Source organism: Pinus tabuliformis, chromosome 6 (assembly GCF_031772625.1).
Source record: "Pinus tabuliformis cultivar Carrire ecotype Pingquan chromosome 6, CPIR1, whole genome shotgun sequence".
NCBI classification, from domain to species: Eukaryota; Viridiplantae; Streptophyta; class Pinopsida; order Pinales; family Pinaceae; genus Pinus; species Pinus tabuliformis.
This window is the reverse complement of record NC_142292.1, coordinates 441,815,952-441,835,449: the sequence shown is the minus strand read 5'-3', so window position 1 is coordinate 441,835,449 and position 19,498 is coordinate 441,815,952. Positions and strand designations below refer to the sequence as shown.

The 19,498-nt window shown below is 36.4% G+C and overlaps 1 protein-coding gene and 2 pseudogenes across 1 annotated transcript; all 3 read right to left on the bottom strand.

Moving 5' to 3' along the window:
* Positions 1-393: 393 nt before the first annotated feature.
* LOC149259191 (pentatricopeptide repeat-containing protein At2g22070 pseudogene) lies at positions 394-1,287 on the bottom strand (annotated as a pseudogene).
* On the bottom strand, positions 1,277-3,245 carry LOC149259190 (pentatricopeptide repeat-containing protein At3g03580-like). Its single transcript, XM_089417643.1, has one exon. It carries the CDS (start codon positions 3,243-3,245, stop codon positions 1,389-1,391), a length of 1,857 nt encoding a protein of 618 aa, XP_089273769.1. The 3' UTR covers positions 1,277-1,388.
* A 7,381-nt stretch (positions 3,246-10,626) lies between these two features.
* Positions 10,627-18,882, bottom strand: LOC149259189 (protein DMP3 pseudogene; annotated as a pseudogene).
* Positions 18,883-19,498: the final 616 nt, after the last annotated feature.

Here is a 19,498-nt window from a genome sequence, read left to right as displayed (position 1 = left end):
ATGTGACCAGCATATACTAAAAGAAATTTGAAACGCCCAACAAAATACAAAAGCCCTAAATTTTGAATTTTAATTTTTTAAATAAAATATTTTTTTGTTTGAAATGCTTCCATCAAGACAATGGGAATTGCAGATGGCCGACTTGTGAAGGGATGCCTATACCCGACCTCTCCAGATGAAACGGCTCGTTGCAGATGAAAATTACCCTAGAAGGAGAAAACAAACTAACTTTGGTGGGAAATAACAACACCCTCCTTTAACCACGCAAAAACTAGATCTCATTGAGGTTTTTTATTTTAGAATTGAAAAACATGATAGATGCATCTCATCATCCCATGAAATGTTTTATGTATATGATAAACCGATGAATATATTTAATTGGTAACAATAAAATACAAGATTGATACTTAAACATGTATGGATCTTCAATCCAATGTATTTGATGTATATAAAAGAATATGAAGCCCTCCAACCTTGCTACTAGTGCAAGGTAGATAATATGTCCGTACAAGGAAAAATTTTGGTCTGTGCTTGCTTCATCCATCATCACCAGTAATCCTGACAAGAACAATGTCCGTCCTTAATATGATGATAACGATTGGGATCTCTCAAAATAATTTCTCGTGCAACCATCTTTGAGATAAACTTGCTTGCAGAGTGGCAGTCACCACACACTCGAAGGTTCTTAATGATTCGGATAGTTGTTCCAGGTGGGGTGTTTATTAGCCCAAATACGATTGCAAGCTTTTCACTATGGTGAAGAAGAATGTGTTCCTTCTCTTCCTCCTTCACGTCATTCAACACAAACTTCGTCTCAGGAACATACCCTGCCACCTTCATTTCTTGATGCAATCTCTGCAACTCTGCATATATTTTGTGTGTTTGTGGGTGTGATTTATCACCTACAAGGAAGGCATGCACCTGCTTCTTGATCTCAATCCAGCTACATCCCGGGGTCTTTTTGATGCCTCTATCTTTCATCAATTTCCTAACCTTTTCAATATCACCCCACCTACCAGCTGCGGCGTAGATGTTTGAGAGAAGTACAAAGGGGGCAGGATTTGTAGGGTCCAAATTAAAAATATGCTTTGCCACGCATTCTCCTATCTCTACATTGTTATGCATTCTACAGGCAGCAAGCAAACAACTCCAGACAACCGCATCAGGTTTTATAGGCATGTTGTCGATGAAGTTTTGTGCTTCCTCTAGACGCCCAGCACGGCCTAGAAGGTCGACCATGCAGCCATAATGGTCCATTGTAGGTGTGATGTGATAGTATTCCTTCATGCAATTGAAGTTCTTATAGCCCTCATCCACTAGACCTGCATGGCTGCATGCAGACAAAACACGAACAAATGTTATATGGTCTGGCTTTACACCCTAATGTTTCATTTTTCAAAGAGTTCAAGGGCTTCTTTGCCACACCCATGGATGGCATATCCTGCAATCATGGTTGTCCATGAGGCAACATCCCGATGATTCATTTTGTTAAACAGCTCACATGCCTTCTTTATATTCCCACATTTTGCATACATATCTATAACAGCATTCATGACAGTGGTGTAAGATTGGAATCCGCATCTAATTATGTTTTCATGGATCTCCATACCCTGTTCCAGTGCAGCAAAATTGGCACACACTGGCAGTATACTGGTAAAAGTTTTCAAGTCTGGCCTAACTCCTACCAACTGCATTCTTTGAAAAAGCTTCAGAGCTTCCTCACCATGTCCATTCTGCGCATATCCTGATATTATTGCAGCCCATGAAACCACATTTTGTTGCGGCATTTCATCAAAGACTTTCACAGCCTCATCAACAAGCCCGTTCTGTGCAAATCCAGCAATCATCCCATTCCAGGAGGTCATGTTTCGCTGAGGCATTTCCTTGAAAAGATTGAGGGCCTCATCAATGAACCCATTCTGCGCAAATCCTGCAACCATCCCATTCCATGAGACAACATTTCGTTGGGGTATCTCCTTAAATAATTTCAGGGCATCATCAACGAGGCCATTCTGTGCAAGTCCTGCAATCATCCCATTCCATGACTCCACGTTCCGTTGAGGCATTTCCTTGAAGAGTTTCAGAGCCTCATCAATAAGACCGTTCTGTGAAAATCCTGCAATCATTGCATTCCATGAGAGCACATTCGGCTGAGGCATTTCCTTAAAGAGTTTCCGGGCTTCATCAACAATCCCATTCTGCATATATCCTGCAATCATGGCTGTCCAGGTGTCCACAACGGGTTTGGAGATTCTATCAAACACATGACGTGCAGCATCTATCCTCCGACATTTTGCATACATATCGACGAGGGCATTGGCCACAACCACATCGGATTGAAAGCCGTTTTTTATTATTTCTTCATGGATTTCCATACCCTTTTCCAGAAATGCCAGGTCCGCACATGCTGAAAGAACACTTGCAAAGGTGAAATGATTAGGTTGGGCGCCTATTTGTTGCATTTGATAAAAAAGTGTCAATGCCTCTTCAGTAGATCCATATCTTTCATAAGCTGCAATCATCGTTGTCCATGACACGACATCTCGTTGATCCATTTCGTCAAACACTTTGCGTGCCTTCTTCATACTTCCACATTTTGCATACATATCAATTAAAGCATTCTCCACAACAACATCAGATTGAAATCCACCTTTCAGAACCTCTTTGTGAATCTCCACCCCATATTGCAAAGATGCCAACGTGGCACAAACAGGAAGAACACTGGCAAAAGTGAATTGATTGGGTTGGATACCCATTCGTTGCATCCGGTGAAAGAGTACCAATGCTTCCTCTGGAAATCCATGTCTCGCATAAGATGCAATCATGACAGTCCAAGAACATACGTCTCGCTCAGGCATTTCCTCGAAGACTCTCCGAGCGTCCACTAAACTCCCGCACTTGACATACATGTTAACAAGCGTGTTCCCTAAAGCTATTTCTTCCATGGATGGTTTCTTCTGCATAACGTGGCCATGGATGAGCTTTCCCTCACTTAATGATTTCTGCTGAATGCAGCTCTGCAAGAGAGAGACGTAAATAGAAAAGTGTAAAGGGTTGTCTGTGTTTTCATACAAAATGTTTATGGCCTCCTTCAAATGGCCCTGTTTACATAAAGACTTCATATGGTGGAGAGACACAGTATTTGCTGCGTCGACTTCAGTTTTAGCAGAAGACAGAAAATGGGAAATGGGATTTACAAACAACTCTTTCAGTTTCCATTTCTCGTTTCTCGAGTGTTGTAGCATGTCGTCTGATAACACTGCAATTTGCGATATTTATTATAAAATGAAGGAGAAAGCAGCAAAATCTGTGATGATAAGAGGAGTTCCTGGGTTTGTGAAAGAGCTATAAATGATGTCATAATCGCTTACGCCCATTTTGATCAGTCGCCTTGGCTTCTGAATGGAAATATTCTTCACTTTGGGCTGGCATACATTGAATCTTTCGCTGCACATACCTCTCTCAGTTCCCTCTTAAGCAAATCCACCTTTTCTTCCTAAAATTATCCCTCGGATTACACCACTTATCAAGCTTTCTCGATACCGCCATAACCTTGGGCTCTGTACATGCCATCGTGACCTTGGGTGCGCCATAACCCTGGCACCCAAGGAACTATCTCTTGAATATTATATCCGTTTTTAATTTTAATTTTTCCCTTTTTCCCAAAAATTACGGAGAAATTTAAGGAGTGTTCCTCAAATTTTATAGATAGTATTCTTAATGAACATGAACATTTTAGTTAGATTATCTAGGGCATTTTAAATATTTTCTCTGCAAAGTATTCCCCTTAAATCTTTTCTATTAAAGTATACAATAACATTATTAATAATAAGATTTTTTTTTATATTAGATTTGGAGTATATACACTATTATATAGGATCATAGTACCTTTTACAAAAACAAAAATCTATCCCAGATGTGTTTTTAGATTTTAGTTTTTTTTTTTTCAATAGCATCAAATAACAATTAGCTAATTTATTTATTTTATATTAGCTTTCAAATATATAAACTAACTTATATATTATCATGACTTTGGTACTTTACAAAAGCAAAGAATTATCTAAACTATCTGTCGAATATTATATATGTTTTTAATTTTTCTTTTTCTTTAATGTGAACATTTTAGTTTAGGTTGACATGGATTTTTCCTATTCAATAACATTAATAATAACTATAATTAGCTAATTTGATATATATGAAAAAATATGATATTAATTAACTATGTTTAAATTAATATTTCAATTTTCCAACCTTAATGAAAGTTGATATTAAAAAACGTATTATATTAAAAATAAAATGAAGTCTCTATTTAATTAATAGATAACAAAACCTAGATAACCAATTTTAATTTATTCATGTTACAAATATTACATATATTTTTTCCACATGATTATAATTTTCTCTCAATGCTAAAATTGCCTTTTTAATCTTGTCATATTTCAAATTGCTTTGTTTATATTTATATTTGACATTAGCCAAATCTATCTTTAATGCTTTCTAGCTTTCCAAATGCCACATCCTTTATCAACATGAGGTTCATTAATTCCCTAAAATGTATGGAACTATAGGGCTTTGGATTGAGTAATTTTGTAATGTTTCCTATGAAAGGGAGGTGGCACATGATAGTTTCATGTATTAATGCTTCTTTGCCTTTCCTTGTTGCACCAACAGAAGTCAAATTCACTCTCAAGATGGATTGTTTACATTGTTATTGGGATAAGTGTGATTTAGTGATAAATAGGATTAAATCACTAGTCACAATGATAATTTGGGTTCACTATGAGATTCTTATGTTATTTAAGCCTCTTTACAACACATATACTTATGTTATGGAAAAAGTGCTTGCCTTAATCAATAGAGTTGATTTCTCACTCCAATAATGAGTAAGTGTGCAAGCTTAGCGAGAAAATAGTGGGTTGCAAAGACATTTAATATGTCCACTCTTACTAGTGACACAATCGTTATAATGGTAGAATAAGGGGAGATTACATTTAATATATCCTTTCTTACTAGTGACACAATAGTTATAATGGTATATTAAGGGGAGATTCTTTCTGTTTTTGTTTAAAGGAAGCCTAGAATTGCTTCATTACATTCATGTATAACACCTCTTGTAAACTCATCCATGTAGACTAGTGTGCCTAACTTATGTTAGGGGGTGAAAGAGTCAAAGTCGCTCGATCAAGCAGTGGTGGTTTCGAGCACATATTTTTGCTTGCCCATGGATTACATGTAATGAAGCCTTTAAAAGGCTTGAGAAGACTTCATTGTAATGTGCCAGGGAGGTGAGTTGTGAAGGTTCACTTGGTCAACTTGGCTAGGTTTTGGCAAGGGACTAATAGAATTTTGTTAGCTAGTTTTTTCTCAGAATTGTGGTTTTTATAGGGTAAACATTGTGTTTATGATTTTTTATTTATTCTTGGTTATTTTTTATATTGTTTTAATAAATTTATATCTCTCCGGTAATTTTAACATGGTAATAGAGAGAAGGGATCGTGGCTTGTAGAAGAAGGTGATGGTTGCAAATGCTAACATATTGCATGTTGAGGTTGAAGCTAACACAAAGAAGCCCAAATTTTACCCACTTACATGGGGATTGCCTTAAAGGAAATAAAGGTCTAGAGGGTGAGATGTAGACATAGAAGCAAGATCTAGTGAGGAGAGCACCTAGTGTGAGTGGGTGTGGCATAAGTTTGGGAAGATAATAACCAAAAAAATTACTTTGGAGATGAAATTTGAAAATTAAATGTATATGGTTGGGCCATGATGTTGGTCGGCTTGACTATTTTTAAGTCAAGGCATAATTTTGTTTAAGGCATATGATAATAATAGATCAATTACTTGGTTTTTTCCAATTTGGGTTTTCCAAGTTAAAATCTCTATGTTTGATGTGTTATTGTTGCTATGATTATATTCTCTCCCACTATATTTTTAACAACTTAGGGGGATTCAAATTGAGTACCCGTTGAAACAAAACTAGCCAAATTCCCAACAACATTAGCAAAAACTGAGTGACGTGCATTTCATATATTTAAGTTGATGTACTTACAATTATGGATTCACTTAATGGGGATTATGGTTAAAGCAACTAGTGGGCAACTTTGCATGGTCATCTTCTTTCAAGGGATGGGACTAGTGCATTATTTCTCTCAATTGGAGAAGTAATCACCTTCGATTATTATTTCTCCTTCTATTCAGCCTTGCATTATGGCTTAGTAAATGTGTTTGTTTCTCTTCAGTGGCATCCTTCATTTGATGCAAGTAAATTAGTTTTATATAATTTTTCACAACATATTTTATTAAAGCAAAAACAATTTATGGTTTTGTTAAGTCCATTTCATCCATGTTTCTTATTGTTTCACCCTTTGAGAAATGAAATTTTAGCCAGAATATCATAGTAATGTGGATGGTGTGCACAATCCACTCTAATGCCCATTTGAGGACACATGATACTAAATTTTTTCCTTCACCAATCCAATAATTAATTCTACTACCACTTTGTTGTGCTTCCAATTAGAATAAGAATAAGGATACAATTGAAAATTGTTTTATTTATTTAGTTACTTACAATGGAATGTTCACTCAAAACTCATTATTTTTCCATTTATTTGTCATAACCAAGCTTCACTAATTGTAAACTCATAACACCCTAAAAGCAGTTCTAAATCACACTATAATAAGAGATCAAATATAATTATTTGATTTATAAATGTTTAGTAAGAAATTTATACTCATTTTAAGCTCCACAACAATTAATCAACTTAACAAATATTGAATTAAATCTTAAAACAAAATTCTCAATACTTGAAAAAACATATACTTTTGACTATAAGATCTAAACTCTTATAAAACTTGAATTTAAACGCATGAGCAATGCAAATCCTATTATGAGTTTAAATCTCATCATTGTAAAATATGAACATATGATTTAAAACATGATGTTCTTGATTTCAATCGTGTCCATATTTACTTATAGCTGAAATTAAATTTTTAAATATAAAATTGCACTTATATTCAAGATCCAAAACCACATACCCTTAACCACTTATGGCTAAAAATAAAATTTTAAATACAGAATCAAACTTGGCTTATTTTTAACAATCCATTCTCAATATCATTCCTAGAAAGGTTGAAAATTATGATTTAACCTTTGTTTTATCTGCATAAAGTTTCAAGATAAGAATTATATGCAAGTATTCATTTCATAGCAACCATTGACACATTTTTTCTGGTTAATTTTAATCAAAGACAGAGATTTTTAAAAACTTGAGTTTAATTGTTTAATCTACATAATTCCAGTGCCTCATGGGTTTTTCAGGGTGTTGAATCCATTTATGCTTTCAAAAATGTATTTTAAACAACAAAACATCTTGAAATTGTATTGCCAGATTTTGATGGATTCTGGTGAAAAAGGATATTTAGTCTATACGTTAGACTATGCCTTTTATTACAACCAGTGACACATTTTTATAAACACTTTATAAGCATACGTGTTATTTTATTCATTGATACATTTCGACAAAAACTTTGCAAACATTCTTTTTAATCTAGCCATTAATATCTTTTTACAAACACTTTGAAAGCACTCAATTCATTTTAACCATTGGAAATCTTTCTTTAACGACTTTGCAGGTGTTCCTTTTATTTCAGCCATTGATGTCTTTCGACAAACACTTTACAAGCATTCCTTTTACTTCAACCATTGACATCTTTCTATAAAAAACTTTACATGTATTATTTTTATTTCAATCATTGACATCCTTCTACAAACACTTTGCAATAATGTCTTCTAATGCATGAATAGTAAACAAAAAAAAGGCATACTTCAATATACCCAAAAGTATAGAAGATATTTAAATGTGATTCTTTGACAATGCATAACCCTTAACTCATATAATAAGTTAATGATGTCAATATGATTCTTTTATTAAATTTATACCTTGGAAGATGCACAAAAAAACACAACAAACCTCTAGTAATTATTGTGCAAGATCCAGAGTTAATACTCATGAAAATTCCTAGATAATATTCAAAAATACCAAAGTTATCATGCTTTTATATTTTTCTTTCTTTTCAAGCCATTACATTCATTGTTTCACTTATAAACATAATTGATATCCATCATAATCATTGAAAGAAAGTTTATAAATAAATCATTAAGCACAAAAATAATATTTATTTGAGATTGTAAGAATTTTCTAGTAAACCAACTAAAGTTGAACTCTTTTCCACCCAACCATAAGCACAATTGTACCAAGTTTCAGACTACTAGCCACCCCTGAGCTAAGACATGATACCACCAAGGTGAAAAATTAACACTCAATTTTCTAGAAACTAGAATAATCATTGTCTCACGAGCATAAGTTCCAACATGGATTTCTTCTTACAAACTTTAGGGTTTCCACAATCTCAGGTGCTTCCTCTTTTGGCTTGTTTAGCAGTGAAGAGAACATTTCTCTAATACACAATCCCTTGGTTACTCCCCTCCCTTTTTCCCGTCCTAGCCCATCTATTGCATTAATTACTACTCTTACATTCTTGAAACTTATAAGTCTTTCCATGTTGATTTTGGGCCTCAAAAAAGAATTATCATTTCAAAATATTGTAAGTCTACAAAAATTTCAAGGATGGAAATTTATCTGAAAGTGCAGAAACCTTGGTGAATTCTACGAGTCCGTAACATGCAAAATTTTGTAATGATTTTATATAGTATCTATAAATTTTTAGCCATTTTTAAGGTAAAATAATTTTATCCTAGAAAATTTGGGAAAATAGTTCTAAAAAAATGAAAATTGGTGAATCTTTTTTGGAAAAAAACAGAAAATTTAGCCCATTGGCAAAATTTAACCCCTAAAAATTTTCTTATTACAAACTCATAACTACACACAAAAAAAACATGTCTTTTCTCCTTCTCTTTTCTCATTTTCTCTTCAGTTTCCACCCCAAAATAATGGCCTCCCTTTCACATTTAAATTTCCTTTCACCTCGTAAGTTAGATTTTAGTTAACCATACTAATCCTAACACATAAATTAAATTTTAGTTAACCATACTAATCCTAACACATTAGTTTAAAGAAATTATGAGACAAGTCTCCAAGAATATAAGTGAAAGCTTAAGATATTAAAATATGATTCATTATTCTTTACAAACTATGGTGTTCAGAGTTTTATAATATGATTCATTATTCTTTTCAAACTATGGTGTTCAGAGTCATAAATCAAATGACTATAGATTAAATGGAATGGAAAAGTGAGTATAAGAGAAAGCTTAAGATATTAAGATATGATTCATTATTCTTTTCAAGTTCATGGTCATAAATCAAATAACTATAGATTAAATGGCTTAAGATATTAAAATATGATTCATTATTCTTTTCAAACTATGGTGTTCATAGTCATAAATCAAATGACTATAGATTAAATGGAATGGAAAAGTGAGTATAAGAGAAAGCTTAAGATATTAAGATATGATTCCTTATTCTTTTCAAACTATGGTGTTCATGGTCATAAATCAAATAACTATAGATTAAATGGAATGGAAAAGTGAGTAAAACGTATACGTATTTAGACATAAGATTTTTTTATGGACTTTTTTACCATGTTACTTTTTTACTAGTTCATGGAAAGGTGTATATATATGTGAATTTTAAATGGAAAGAGATGTGTTTACTTTTTAAATTTTAGGTAGAAAGAGATTTGTTGACTTTTTAACCAATGACCAAGATTTATTTTTGAAAAATATACATAAAATTTATGAATTTTAAGTGAAAAGAAATTTATTGAGTTTTGGTGGGAAGAAATTTATTGACTTTTTAACCAATAACCAAGATTTTTTTTGAAAAATATACATAGAATTTATTTTTAAGAACTTGGTTTTTTTTTGAAAAATATACATAAAATTTATTTTTAAAGAAATTTGTTGACTTTAAGTGGAAAAAGGTTTGTTAACTTTTTAACCGATAACACAGATTTATTTTTGAAAAATATCCCTAAAACTTATTTTTAAAGAATATACTTTTGTCCGAACATATATCTCCGGTGGAAATGGCCCGATAAAATGGGCGGGAAAAGTCAACAAACAACAGTCGCGTTCATCTTGAGGTCTAACTGCCATGTCGACACTTCAAGTCAACAAACAACAGGCGCCTGCATCTTGAAGTCTAACTGCCATGTCAACATTTCATCTTGAGATCTAACTGCCATGTCAACATTTCATCTTGAGGTCTAACATCGAGGGTCAACATTTCTGCCACATGTGTTGTCGTGGTAGCTTCACATCCGTTATGCTGCAGACATTTGTTACACTGCAAAGAAACGAAGTCGCGTCAGAAGGGAGAGCGACATTAAAAAGATGGTGACCAAAAACAGAGAGTACAGATATTTACAAAAATTTAGGAGAGCATAGATTTTACGGAGAATTTCACTCTTCCACTCTTTATTAACAGAAAACATAAATCCCTAGTGCATCCATAAAACAGTAAGAAAGGAACCCCCCGGTTGTTACACCCAAGGGTGTCAAATATAAAATATAGTTATTACATGTCGATCATAGATGAAGGAATGCTTTTTAATTGAGAATCAGAAAATTTTAGAAGAAGATTAAGCATAAAACATGGATTTTGGATTTTAGTGATAAGATGCAACAAGATACCCAATGCCATGGCGAGTTGCAGGAAACGCAACAAAGATCAGGCTGCAGAATAACCCGATTCCGCCAAGCAGCATATCGAAAACCTCTTTCCTCTCGTGTTTAGGCGTAGGATACAAACATCTCACCACATTATCGTCCAGAAGTGCAATGTGCAATGGTAGCAAATTGTTAGATCAGAGCATACATAACACTCAGCAGATTTATACTCAGAGACAGACAAATGGAGAAACAACAAGATTACTCAATCAGAAACAACGGAATAGATAAAACAATCAGTGGAGAACAAAAATCACTTTGCATTACATAACAGGCTTGGGCCTTGGCTGGCTTGCTTGCTTGCTTTGGCCAGAGAAATTACAAATTTATAGAGGTAGAAGAAGGATCTAGAATCTTGTATGTGATTTAGATGTGTTGGAGTACTACACACCTACATGCAAACACTTTGTTAGAGCATGGGACTACATGCAAGATTCCTTCTACATGATTTACTCCCTGATTTGCTCATTCTTTAACTCCGCAACTGGCTAGTTCTTCTGCATGATTTACTCCCTGATTTGCTCCTTCTTTAACTCCGCCACTAGCTAGTTCTTCTGCATGATTTACTCCCTGATTGCCTCGCAACTAGCTAGTTCTCTCCGGAACTTGTTGTAGGTGTTGATTCCTCTCATTGATCACCACTATGGTGCATTACCTTGGGATCTTCACCCAGTAATGCTATATTATGAGCATTGTAACCTATTTTCTAATGAATCATTCTTTTGTTCTTTCGATTTTCTTTTAGTTTTTTTGCTCTGCAAAGCTGTGTGTTCAACATTTACTAGCTAGATTCATCTGTGCAAGTTTTCTAACACATTTACATGGTATCAGAGCCCACAAGTTTCTAGATAAAAGGCGCACCAATACTTATTTTGCAGGTATTATAGCTTGGAGATCGAAGATCGAGAGGAAAATGGAGTTTCCCAAAGCATCGAACCTAACACCGTACAACTATCACGAATGGAAGGACCAAATGGCTAGATACCTTCGTCAAAAAGGGTTGTACAAGATTACCATGGCTACAGAAGTGGAACCCACTTCAGCCATAGAGAAATCCAAGTACCTCAACCACATGGATGAGGCCCATGGATCCATATGCATGTGCATCTCCCCACAGTTGCAGTTTCATCTATCTGCCTGCAATACTCCCAATGAGATTTGGAAAATTTTTGAAGAACTCTACGGGAAACAGGATGAGATAAAAGGACATCTGCTTGAAGTGGAGCTGTTGTCATTGGATCCACGGAACTATGACAGAATTCAAGACTTCTTCACCAAATATAATGATCTATTGCTGCAACTCAAGGGTTGTGGAATTGAAAAATCCAAGGAGAAGAGTCGCCAAGTTCTCTTTATTATGTCAAAGCTCGGACCGGAATACTCTGTCTTTGTGTCTACATTTCATTCAGTAAGGCTCGCAACAGGTAGATCCTACATTATGCCTTCTCTCAAAGAGTTCATGGAGTCCCTTACTTTTGAGCAAGATGAACTAATTGGCATGGGGAAAATCAAACCTCCAAAAGCACATGCACTTACTGTGCATGATGGTAGCCACAATAAAACTCATAGATCTTATTCAAATCAAAAAAATCAGCAACAAAAAGACAAAGGAAAAGCACATTCCCATCCAAAGAAGGAAGGGTGCACCAAGCCCTTCAATGACTCCTCCGGCTCGAGAAATGAGAAAGGGAAAAAAGGAAACAAATGCACCTACTGTCAAAGAGGATTCCATCCAGAATCCTCTTGCATGAAGAAACAAATTGACCAAATGGCAGAAATCCTTCAAAAGCACAACCTTGGGGATCACATCCCTCAGGGCGCCAAGAAGAAAACTGAGGATCCGCCACACGGGAAAGGTAACAATTTTCATGCTTTAGTTGCAATTAATTCTTCCTCTAATGCATGGATTATAGATTCTGGTGCATCACATCATATGGCTGCTGCAAAGGAAGTCTATACCTCTTTGGATGCATGCAAAGGACCTCCCATCCTCATGGGAGATGACTCACCTATTGAGGTCACCAGAAAAGGTAGAGTGGAACTTTTACACAGAAGCTTTGAAAATGTGCTTCATGTTCCAAAACTTTCGGTAAACCTGCTTTCAGTTTATCAGATCACTCATTCCGGCACTGGAAAGAGAGTGGAATTCACTCCAGATGCAATGAACATATATGACCTACATAGCAGCTCCAAAATTACAACCGGTGAGGTAAACAATGGAGCCAGATTGTATACATTTTCTAAATTTAGTGAATCTGAATCCTCCTTATTGCTTACACATGTTGATGATAGTAGTAGGCTTTGGCACGAGAGGTTTGGTCACTTAAATTACAGGTATATGCAGCAACTAAGCAAGCATGAGATGGTGGAAGGCTTGCCAAATATCAGTTTCTCCAAAGGAGTTTGTGAAGGGTGTGTCCTTGGCAAACATCCTAGAGAAAAGTTTGACACCGGCAAGACTCACAGAGCATCCTCTCCTCTAGATCTGATCCATAGTGATCTCATGGGGCCTTTTCCTCATCCTTCCATCAACAAAGCAAGGTATGTGCTTACATTTATTGATGATTTCTCACGGTATACTTGGGTGTATCTTCTTAGGGACAAATCTGAAGTTTTTGCGCACTTTGAAGATTTCAAAGCACTAGTTGAGACACAGTCAGAGAGAAAGATCAAAGCCCTCCATACAAACAATGGGGGGGAATATGTTAACACAGCACTTCAGAACCTTTGCCTTGAGTCTGGCATACAGTTGCAGTACACAGTTCCATACACTCTGCAGCAGAACGGAGTTGCTGAGAGAAAGAACCGATCTCTCAAAGAGATGGCTTCCTGCATGTTGCATGCTAAGTCACTGCCTCATAAGCTATGGGCTGAAGCACTTAATTGTGCTAACTACATCCAGAACAGATCTCCTCATAGGTCTGTCAAGGATCAGACCCCCTTTGAGGCTTGGAGCGGCACTAAACCAGAGGTCACCCACTTCTGTGTTTTTGGCTCCCAAGCATGGGCCAGGATCCCCTCTGAAAAGAGGAAAGCTCTTGATCCACAGAGCATTGAGTGCATCTTTGTTGGATACCCTGATGGTGTGAAGGGATACCGACTCCTGATTTCCTCTACGGACAAGCTCATCATTGAGCGAAGTGTCAAATTTGAGGAAAGTCTCTCGCATGCACCTCAATTGCCGCATGCAGACACCTTTTATCTACCTCATGTCCGAGATGATGACTCAGTACACTCAGATGCAGATACAGAGCATGCAGATGCCGCGGTAGAGCATGCAGATGCAGAGACAGAGTCTTCAAATACAAATCCAGTGCATGCATATGATGATCCACATCCAAGCCCAAATCGGGCTTCCAGCAGTGAATCAACTTCCCCTGTCATAAATCAAAGAACAAGGAGCTTACGTGAGATATATGCACAAGACCACCTAGCTGCTAGAAATGGTCTTGTGGGGGATAATTCTGATCCGCGGAGGACTAGCTCAGAGTTTATTGAGCCTCCTCTTGCCCTCACTGCCACTGAACCAACGCCATCCTGGCATTGTCATTTGGTTCAGTCTTCTGATCCGCAGTCTTATGCTGAGGCTGTTGGGCATCCATCTTGGGAGTCCGCCATGGAGGAGGAGTATAACTCCCTCCTCGAGAACCAGACCTGGGATTTGGTCCCCCTTCCTTCAGGAAGGAAACTTGTCCAATGAAAATGGGTCTACAGGACCAAGAGTGCTGCAGATGGGAAAATCACCAGACAGAAAGCTAGGCTAGTAGCCAAAGGCTTCCAGCAAGTGCATGGCATTGATTATGATGAGACCTTTGCTCTAGTAGCAAAGATGGATTCCATACGCCTTGCATTTTCCATTACGGCTTCCCAGGGGTGGGAAGTACATCAGATGGATGTGAAGAATGCCTTTCTTCATGGAGACCTATCTGAGGAGATCTACATGGAGCAGCCACATGGTTTCATTCAAGATTCATCTTTGGTCTGCAAACTAAAGAAATCTCTCTACGAACTTAAGCAGGCCTCAAGAGCTTGGTATGCGAAGACGGATTTTTTTCTCTTATCACAAAACTTTGAAAGATGTAAGTCTGATCCGAATGTTTACATGCTCAGGACACATGATTCTCTTCTTATCTTAGTTTTGTATGTGGATGATCTCCTAATCACCGGCAACTCGGCTTCAGCCATTGCTGCAGTCAAGAGGGCCTTGCATGATAGATTCTTGATGACGGACATGGGTCCATTACACTTCTTTCTTGGTCTTGAGATTAGCCAGGATGCCACAGGCATCAAACTGTCTCAAGCTAAGTAGGCATGGGATCTCCTCGAGAGATTTCACATGAATAATTGCAAGCCAACACCGACTCCTTTTCTGTCTGGGGTCCGCCTTGAGGATGGAGCTGACACTCCATTAGTTGACAGTACTCTCTACCGACAGCTAGTGGGGAGCTTATTGTACCTCACCCACTCGAGACTAGATCTCTCATATGCAATAGGGGCAGTTTCCAGATACATGAGCAGCCGCATGAGCTACACTGGAATGTTGCCAAGCGCATCCTCCGATATGAGCAGGGCACCATCACCTTCGGGGTTCACTCTGCGGCAGGCACTGCATTGAATCTCCTTGGCTTCACTGATTCTGATTGGGCGGGCGACAGCATTGATCACAAGTCCGCCTCCAGATATTCACTTAGTCTAGGGTCTGGCCCTATCTGTTGGTCGAGTAAGAAGCAGGTTGTTATTGCTCTCTCTTCAGCTGAGGCCGAGTACAGAGGAGTAGTCAACATCACCATTCAGGCTCTATGGCTACAACACTTCCTCACTGAGTTGGGCGTCCAATTCCACCAACCCATCATCATTTGGTGTGACAACCAGAGCACTCCCAAATTTTGCAGGGATCTAGTACAGCGACAACGGACGAAGCACATAGAGATCCATATGCACTACATCAGAGACTTAGTACATGATCGGGTCATTGATTTGCAGTTCTGTCCTTCAGTAGAACAGACTGCAGACATCTTCACCAAGACATTCACTGAGCAGAAGTTTCGCTCTCTGCGTGATCGTCTTGGAGTGAAGGACACAGTTGCTTAGCAACTGTCTTGTCTTCCTCTTTTATTTTGATTACATTGTATTTTGAGGGGGGGCTTTTCCCACGAGGTTTTCCCTCTTTCCTCAATTTTAGTACAAGTTTCACTGTATTTTGGATGACCTTTGGCCTTAGTTGCCAGGGCCCATTTTCTATTTTTCCCCATAGTGATGTTTGGGGGGGTGTTGGAGTACTACACACCTACATGCGGACACTTAGTTAAAGCATGGGACTACATGCAAGATTCCTTCTGCATGATTTACTCCCTGATTTGCTCCTTCTTTAACTCTGCAACTGGCTAGTTCTTCTGCATGATTTACTCCCTGATTTGCTCTGCAACTGGCTAGTTCTCTTCGGAACTTGTTGTAGGTGTTGAGTCCTCTCATTGATCACCACTATGGTGCATTACCTTGGGATCTTCACTCAGTAATGCTATATTATGAGCATTGTAACCTATTTTCTAATGAATCATTCTTTTGTTCTTTCGATTTTCTTTTAGTGTTTTTGCTCTGCAAAGCTGTGTGTTCAACCTTTACTAGCTAGATTCATCTGTGCAGGTTTTATAACACATTTAGAAGATGGAGATCTGGGAAGATCTAGAAACTAATGGCAGTGTAGAAGGATCTAGAATCCTAGAGATCTACAAAGATCTGATCTAGAAGGATCTAGAATCCTGCGTGAATTTGGATTCACACTTAACACAAACACCAAAACTGACAAAAATGCGTGCACGAAATTGAGGAATTTAACCTTGAATTTCTCAGGCGATGGTACCATCACTCAAATTCTCAAAAGTCCACAGCCCTTTGGGGTTGCCAACCCATAGTGGAGTTTCCCATCAAAACCCTTAAAAACTATCGGTGAAGGAAACGAAAAATCAAGAAATGGCGCATAGAACCAAAAGGGCTTCTGTCAAGAAAGCGGTAACTTGATCGCAGTCTCGTTGTTGGAGAAAATTGGGCTCAGAATCAGAAACACAAGGATGGCCCATGTGGGAAGGAGGTTATCCAGATGGGTCATGCTCACTAATGTTTGGTTTATCATTTTCTGAGTCAGACTTTCCATCGACTTTTCCTCTAATTCTTGCTCTGTCTCCTTTGATTCCTCTGATTTTTCAACTTCTTCCAGGAGAGGCACACCAGGCTACCTAGCGTCTGAATGGCTAATGGAAATGGGAGTCGGGAGCAACGTTTACGGCTTGGGCATCATGTTGCTGGAGTTTGTATCCAGCCGGCGGTCCGTGGACCTCTCGTCTCCAACAGAGGCTGTTATCTTCCTGTCGCGACCATTCGGAGTTTTGAGGAAGCGAAATTAATGGAAATTGTGGTTCCTCGTTTGGTGGATGGAATGTCGGAGGATGGAGCGACAAAAGTTGTTATGGTGGCAGCTAGCACGAAATGGTGCCACGACAACCGACTTCGACACCTGTCAGTGCCAAAACATTGTACGGAGTTTATGTTTTTGTTTCATTTTTATCCAAATGTTAGGGTTGTATTGTACGGAGCGTTTTTGTTTCAAACTTTTTCACTGTATTGGAAAAATTGGCCAGATTGCAGTGCTTTGAAATTATTTATTATTATTTTTTAAATTAAAAGTTCTTGGTTTTAAATTTGATAAAAGAAGTTAATACATTTCATTTTAATTAAAAAAAAAATATAAAATAAAATTTTGATTATTTTTATATTATTTAATATATATATAATTTAATATTATTAAATTAGAGTATTGTAAAAATATTTATTAGTAACAATATTATTAATTATTTTGTTTGTTGATATTAATATTAATAGATATTTATAATTTTTTTATACTTTTTAAATTTTAAATATTAATAATTTTTTTGTTTTAAAAAAAAAAATCAGTGATGATCACATCAAGATTTATTAGTCTATGTGTTTCGAGCTAATTAGTGTGGTCTATTGTCCCGACAAGATGAAGAATCAGATCGTGGCAACCAATTAAATAGAGAGATAGATCATTCCAACAACTATAATAAAACAACTACTTTTAACTCGCTCAAAAAAGGATTATTTTCTGATTAATTTAAATAATTAAATAAAAATATATATACAAATACTAATATTATATTATAATATAAATTTGAAATTATGATAAGATTTTACCTAATATAAATTTGAAATTATGATAAGATTTTACCTAATATAAATTTGAAATTATGATAAGATTTTACCTAATTCATAAGAGAAAGTTACTTTTGATTAGACTAAGAATTAAGAGAAAACCCAGGCCTCGTTGCATATATGATACTTCACATAAGATTGTGAAACCCATTTCACCTTTTAAATGTTATTTTTAAACATGGTCATTGTTCATTTAAAAAAACTATAATTCACTAACAATTTTTGTATATCTCTATGAAAACTAGAGATATTTGATCCTACTTTTATAATGCTTTACCGTCATTAGGATTTTATAAAAGCAAATTCCCTCACATTGCTAACTCTTCTTCACGATCTCTCACCAAAACAATCAAACATAAATTAATTAAACCAAATCCTAATATCTATATTTCTATTTAGTTTTAAAACCTCTATATATATGCTTTATATCATAAGTTTTAGAATATATACTAAAAATTCACTACCTTAAAACACAAGTAGAGGAGAATGAATAAAAAATAATTGCAAAGTGAACAAACCACTTATATATATATTTCTTTCACAGATAACATATGGGAACTCAACCTTTGAAATGGTTTAAAAAATACTCCCAATAAAGCATAGAGTGAAAACTTATGAGTCTATGAAGGCTTTCTCTTTTTATCTTTTGGACAGCTTAGATTCATCTAGCTCAATCGTCATTCCTAATTATGATGGCTTAAGATACATACATTTTTAGTGTTTTCTTTTATATTTTTTATATTATTAGAAAAATGGGTACAAAATTTGAAACGCAAGGACAAACCTGTGGAAAGGAGGTTTTCTAGATGGGTTATGCTTCCTAATGTTTGGTCCAGCGCATTCGGAGTCAAACTTTCTCTCGGTTTCTCCTCCTTTTCTTCTAATTCTTGCTTCGTCTCCTTCGACTCATCTGATTTTTCTGCTTCTTCCAGAAGAGGCACCTTCTTCGTCTTCACTGTCTTCTCCATCTTATGTCAATGCCTGCCTTTAATGTTCACTCAATAATCTGTCTTTTCCCTTTGCCACTTTTTCTCTTATACACTGATATGATCTACAACATTCATGGCCTTTCTTTGAATTATATAGATTACAAAAAAATTGTAATATTCGTAGTGGAAATTTTACAATGATAACAAAGACATGCACAAATAAATAACACAGAAATTTTCATAAATGCATACACAAAAACCAGAAATTTCTACAAATCCCCAAACTGGCCAAATTTTATTAATAATATATGCTATGGTACAAATTAGTTGGATAAATTTCACCTGGGCTTGCACAAGGCAAGCTACAAGCACTAGGTGATGAGTATGAGAAAGCCAAATGGCTATAATAATCAACACCTCTAGAAAACTATGCTACTGCTCCAAAACTACAATTCTCCCTGACTTCACCCCCTGATTTTCCCACTCTAGAATGCCCAGAATATTCTAGGAATTTGGGATTGTGATCCTTTCCCAAAACCTAGAAAGGGTTTTCCTTGGTTCCAACTCTCAAAAACCCTCCTCCAAATATAAATTCTATTGTTGTGACTAACCATGTCAATCTCTGCACTCTTAACTCTAGCAATCCTCCTCAAAT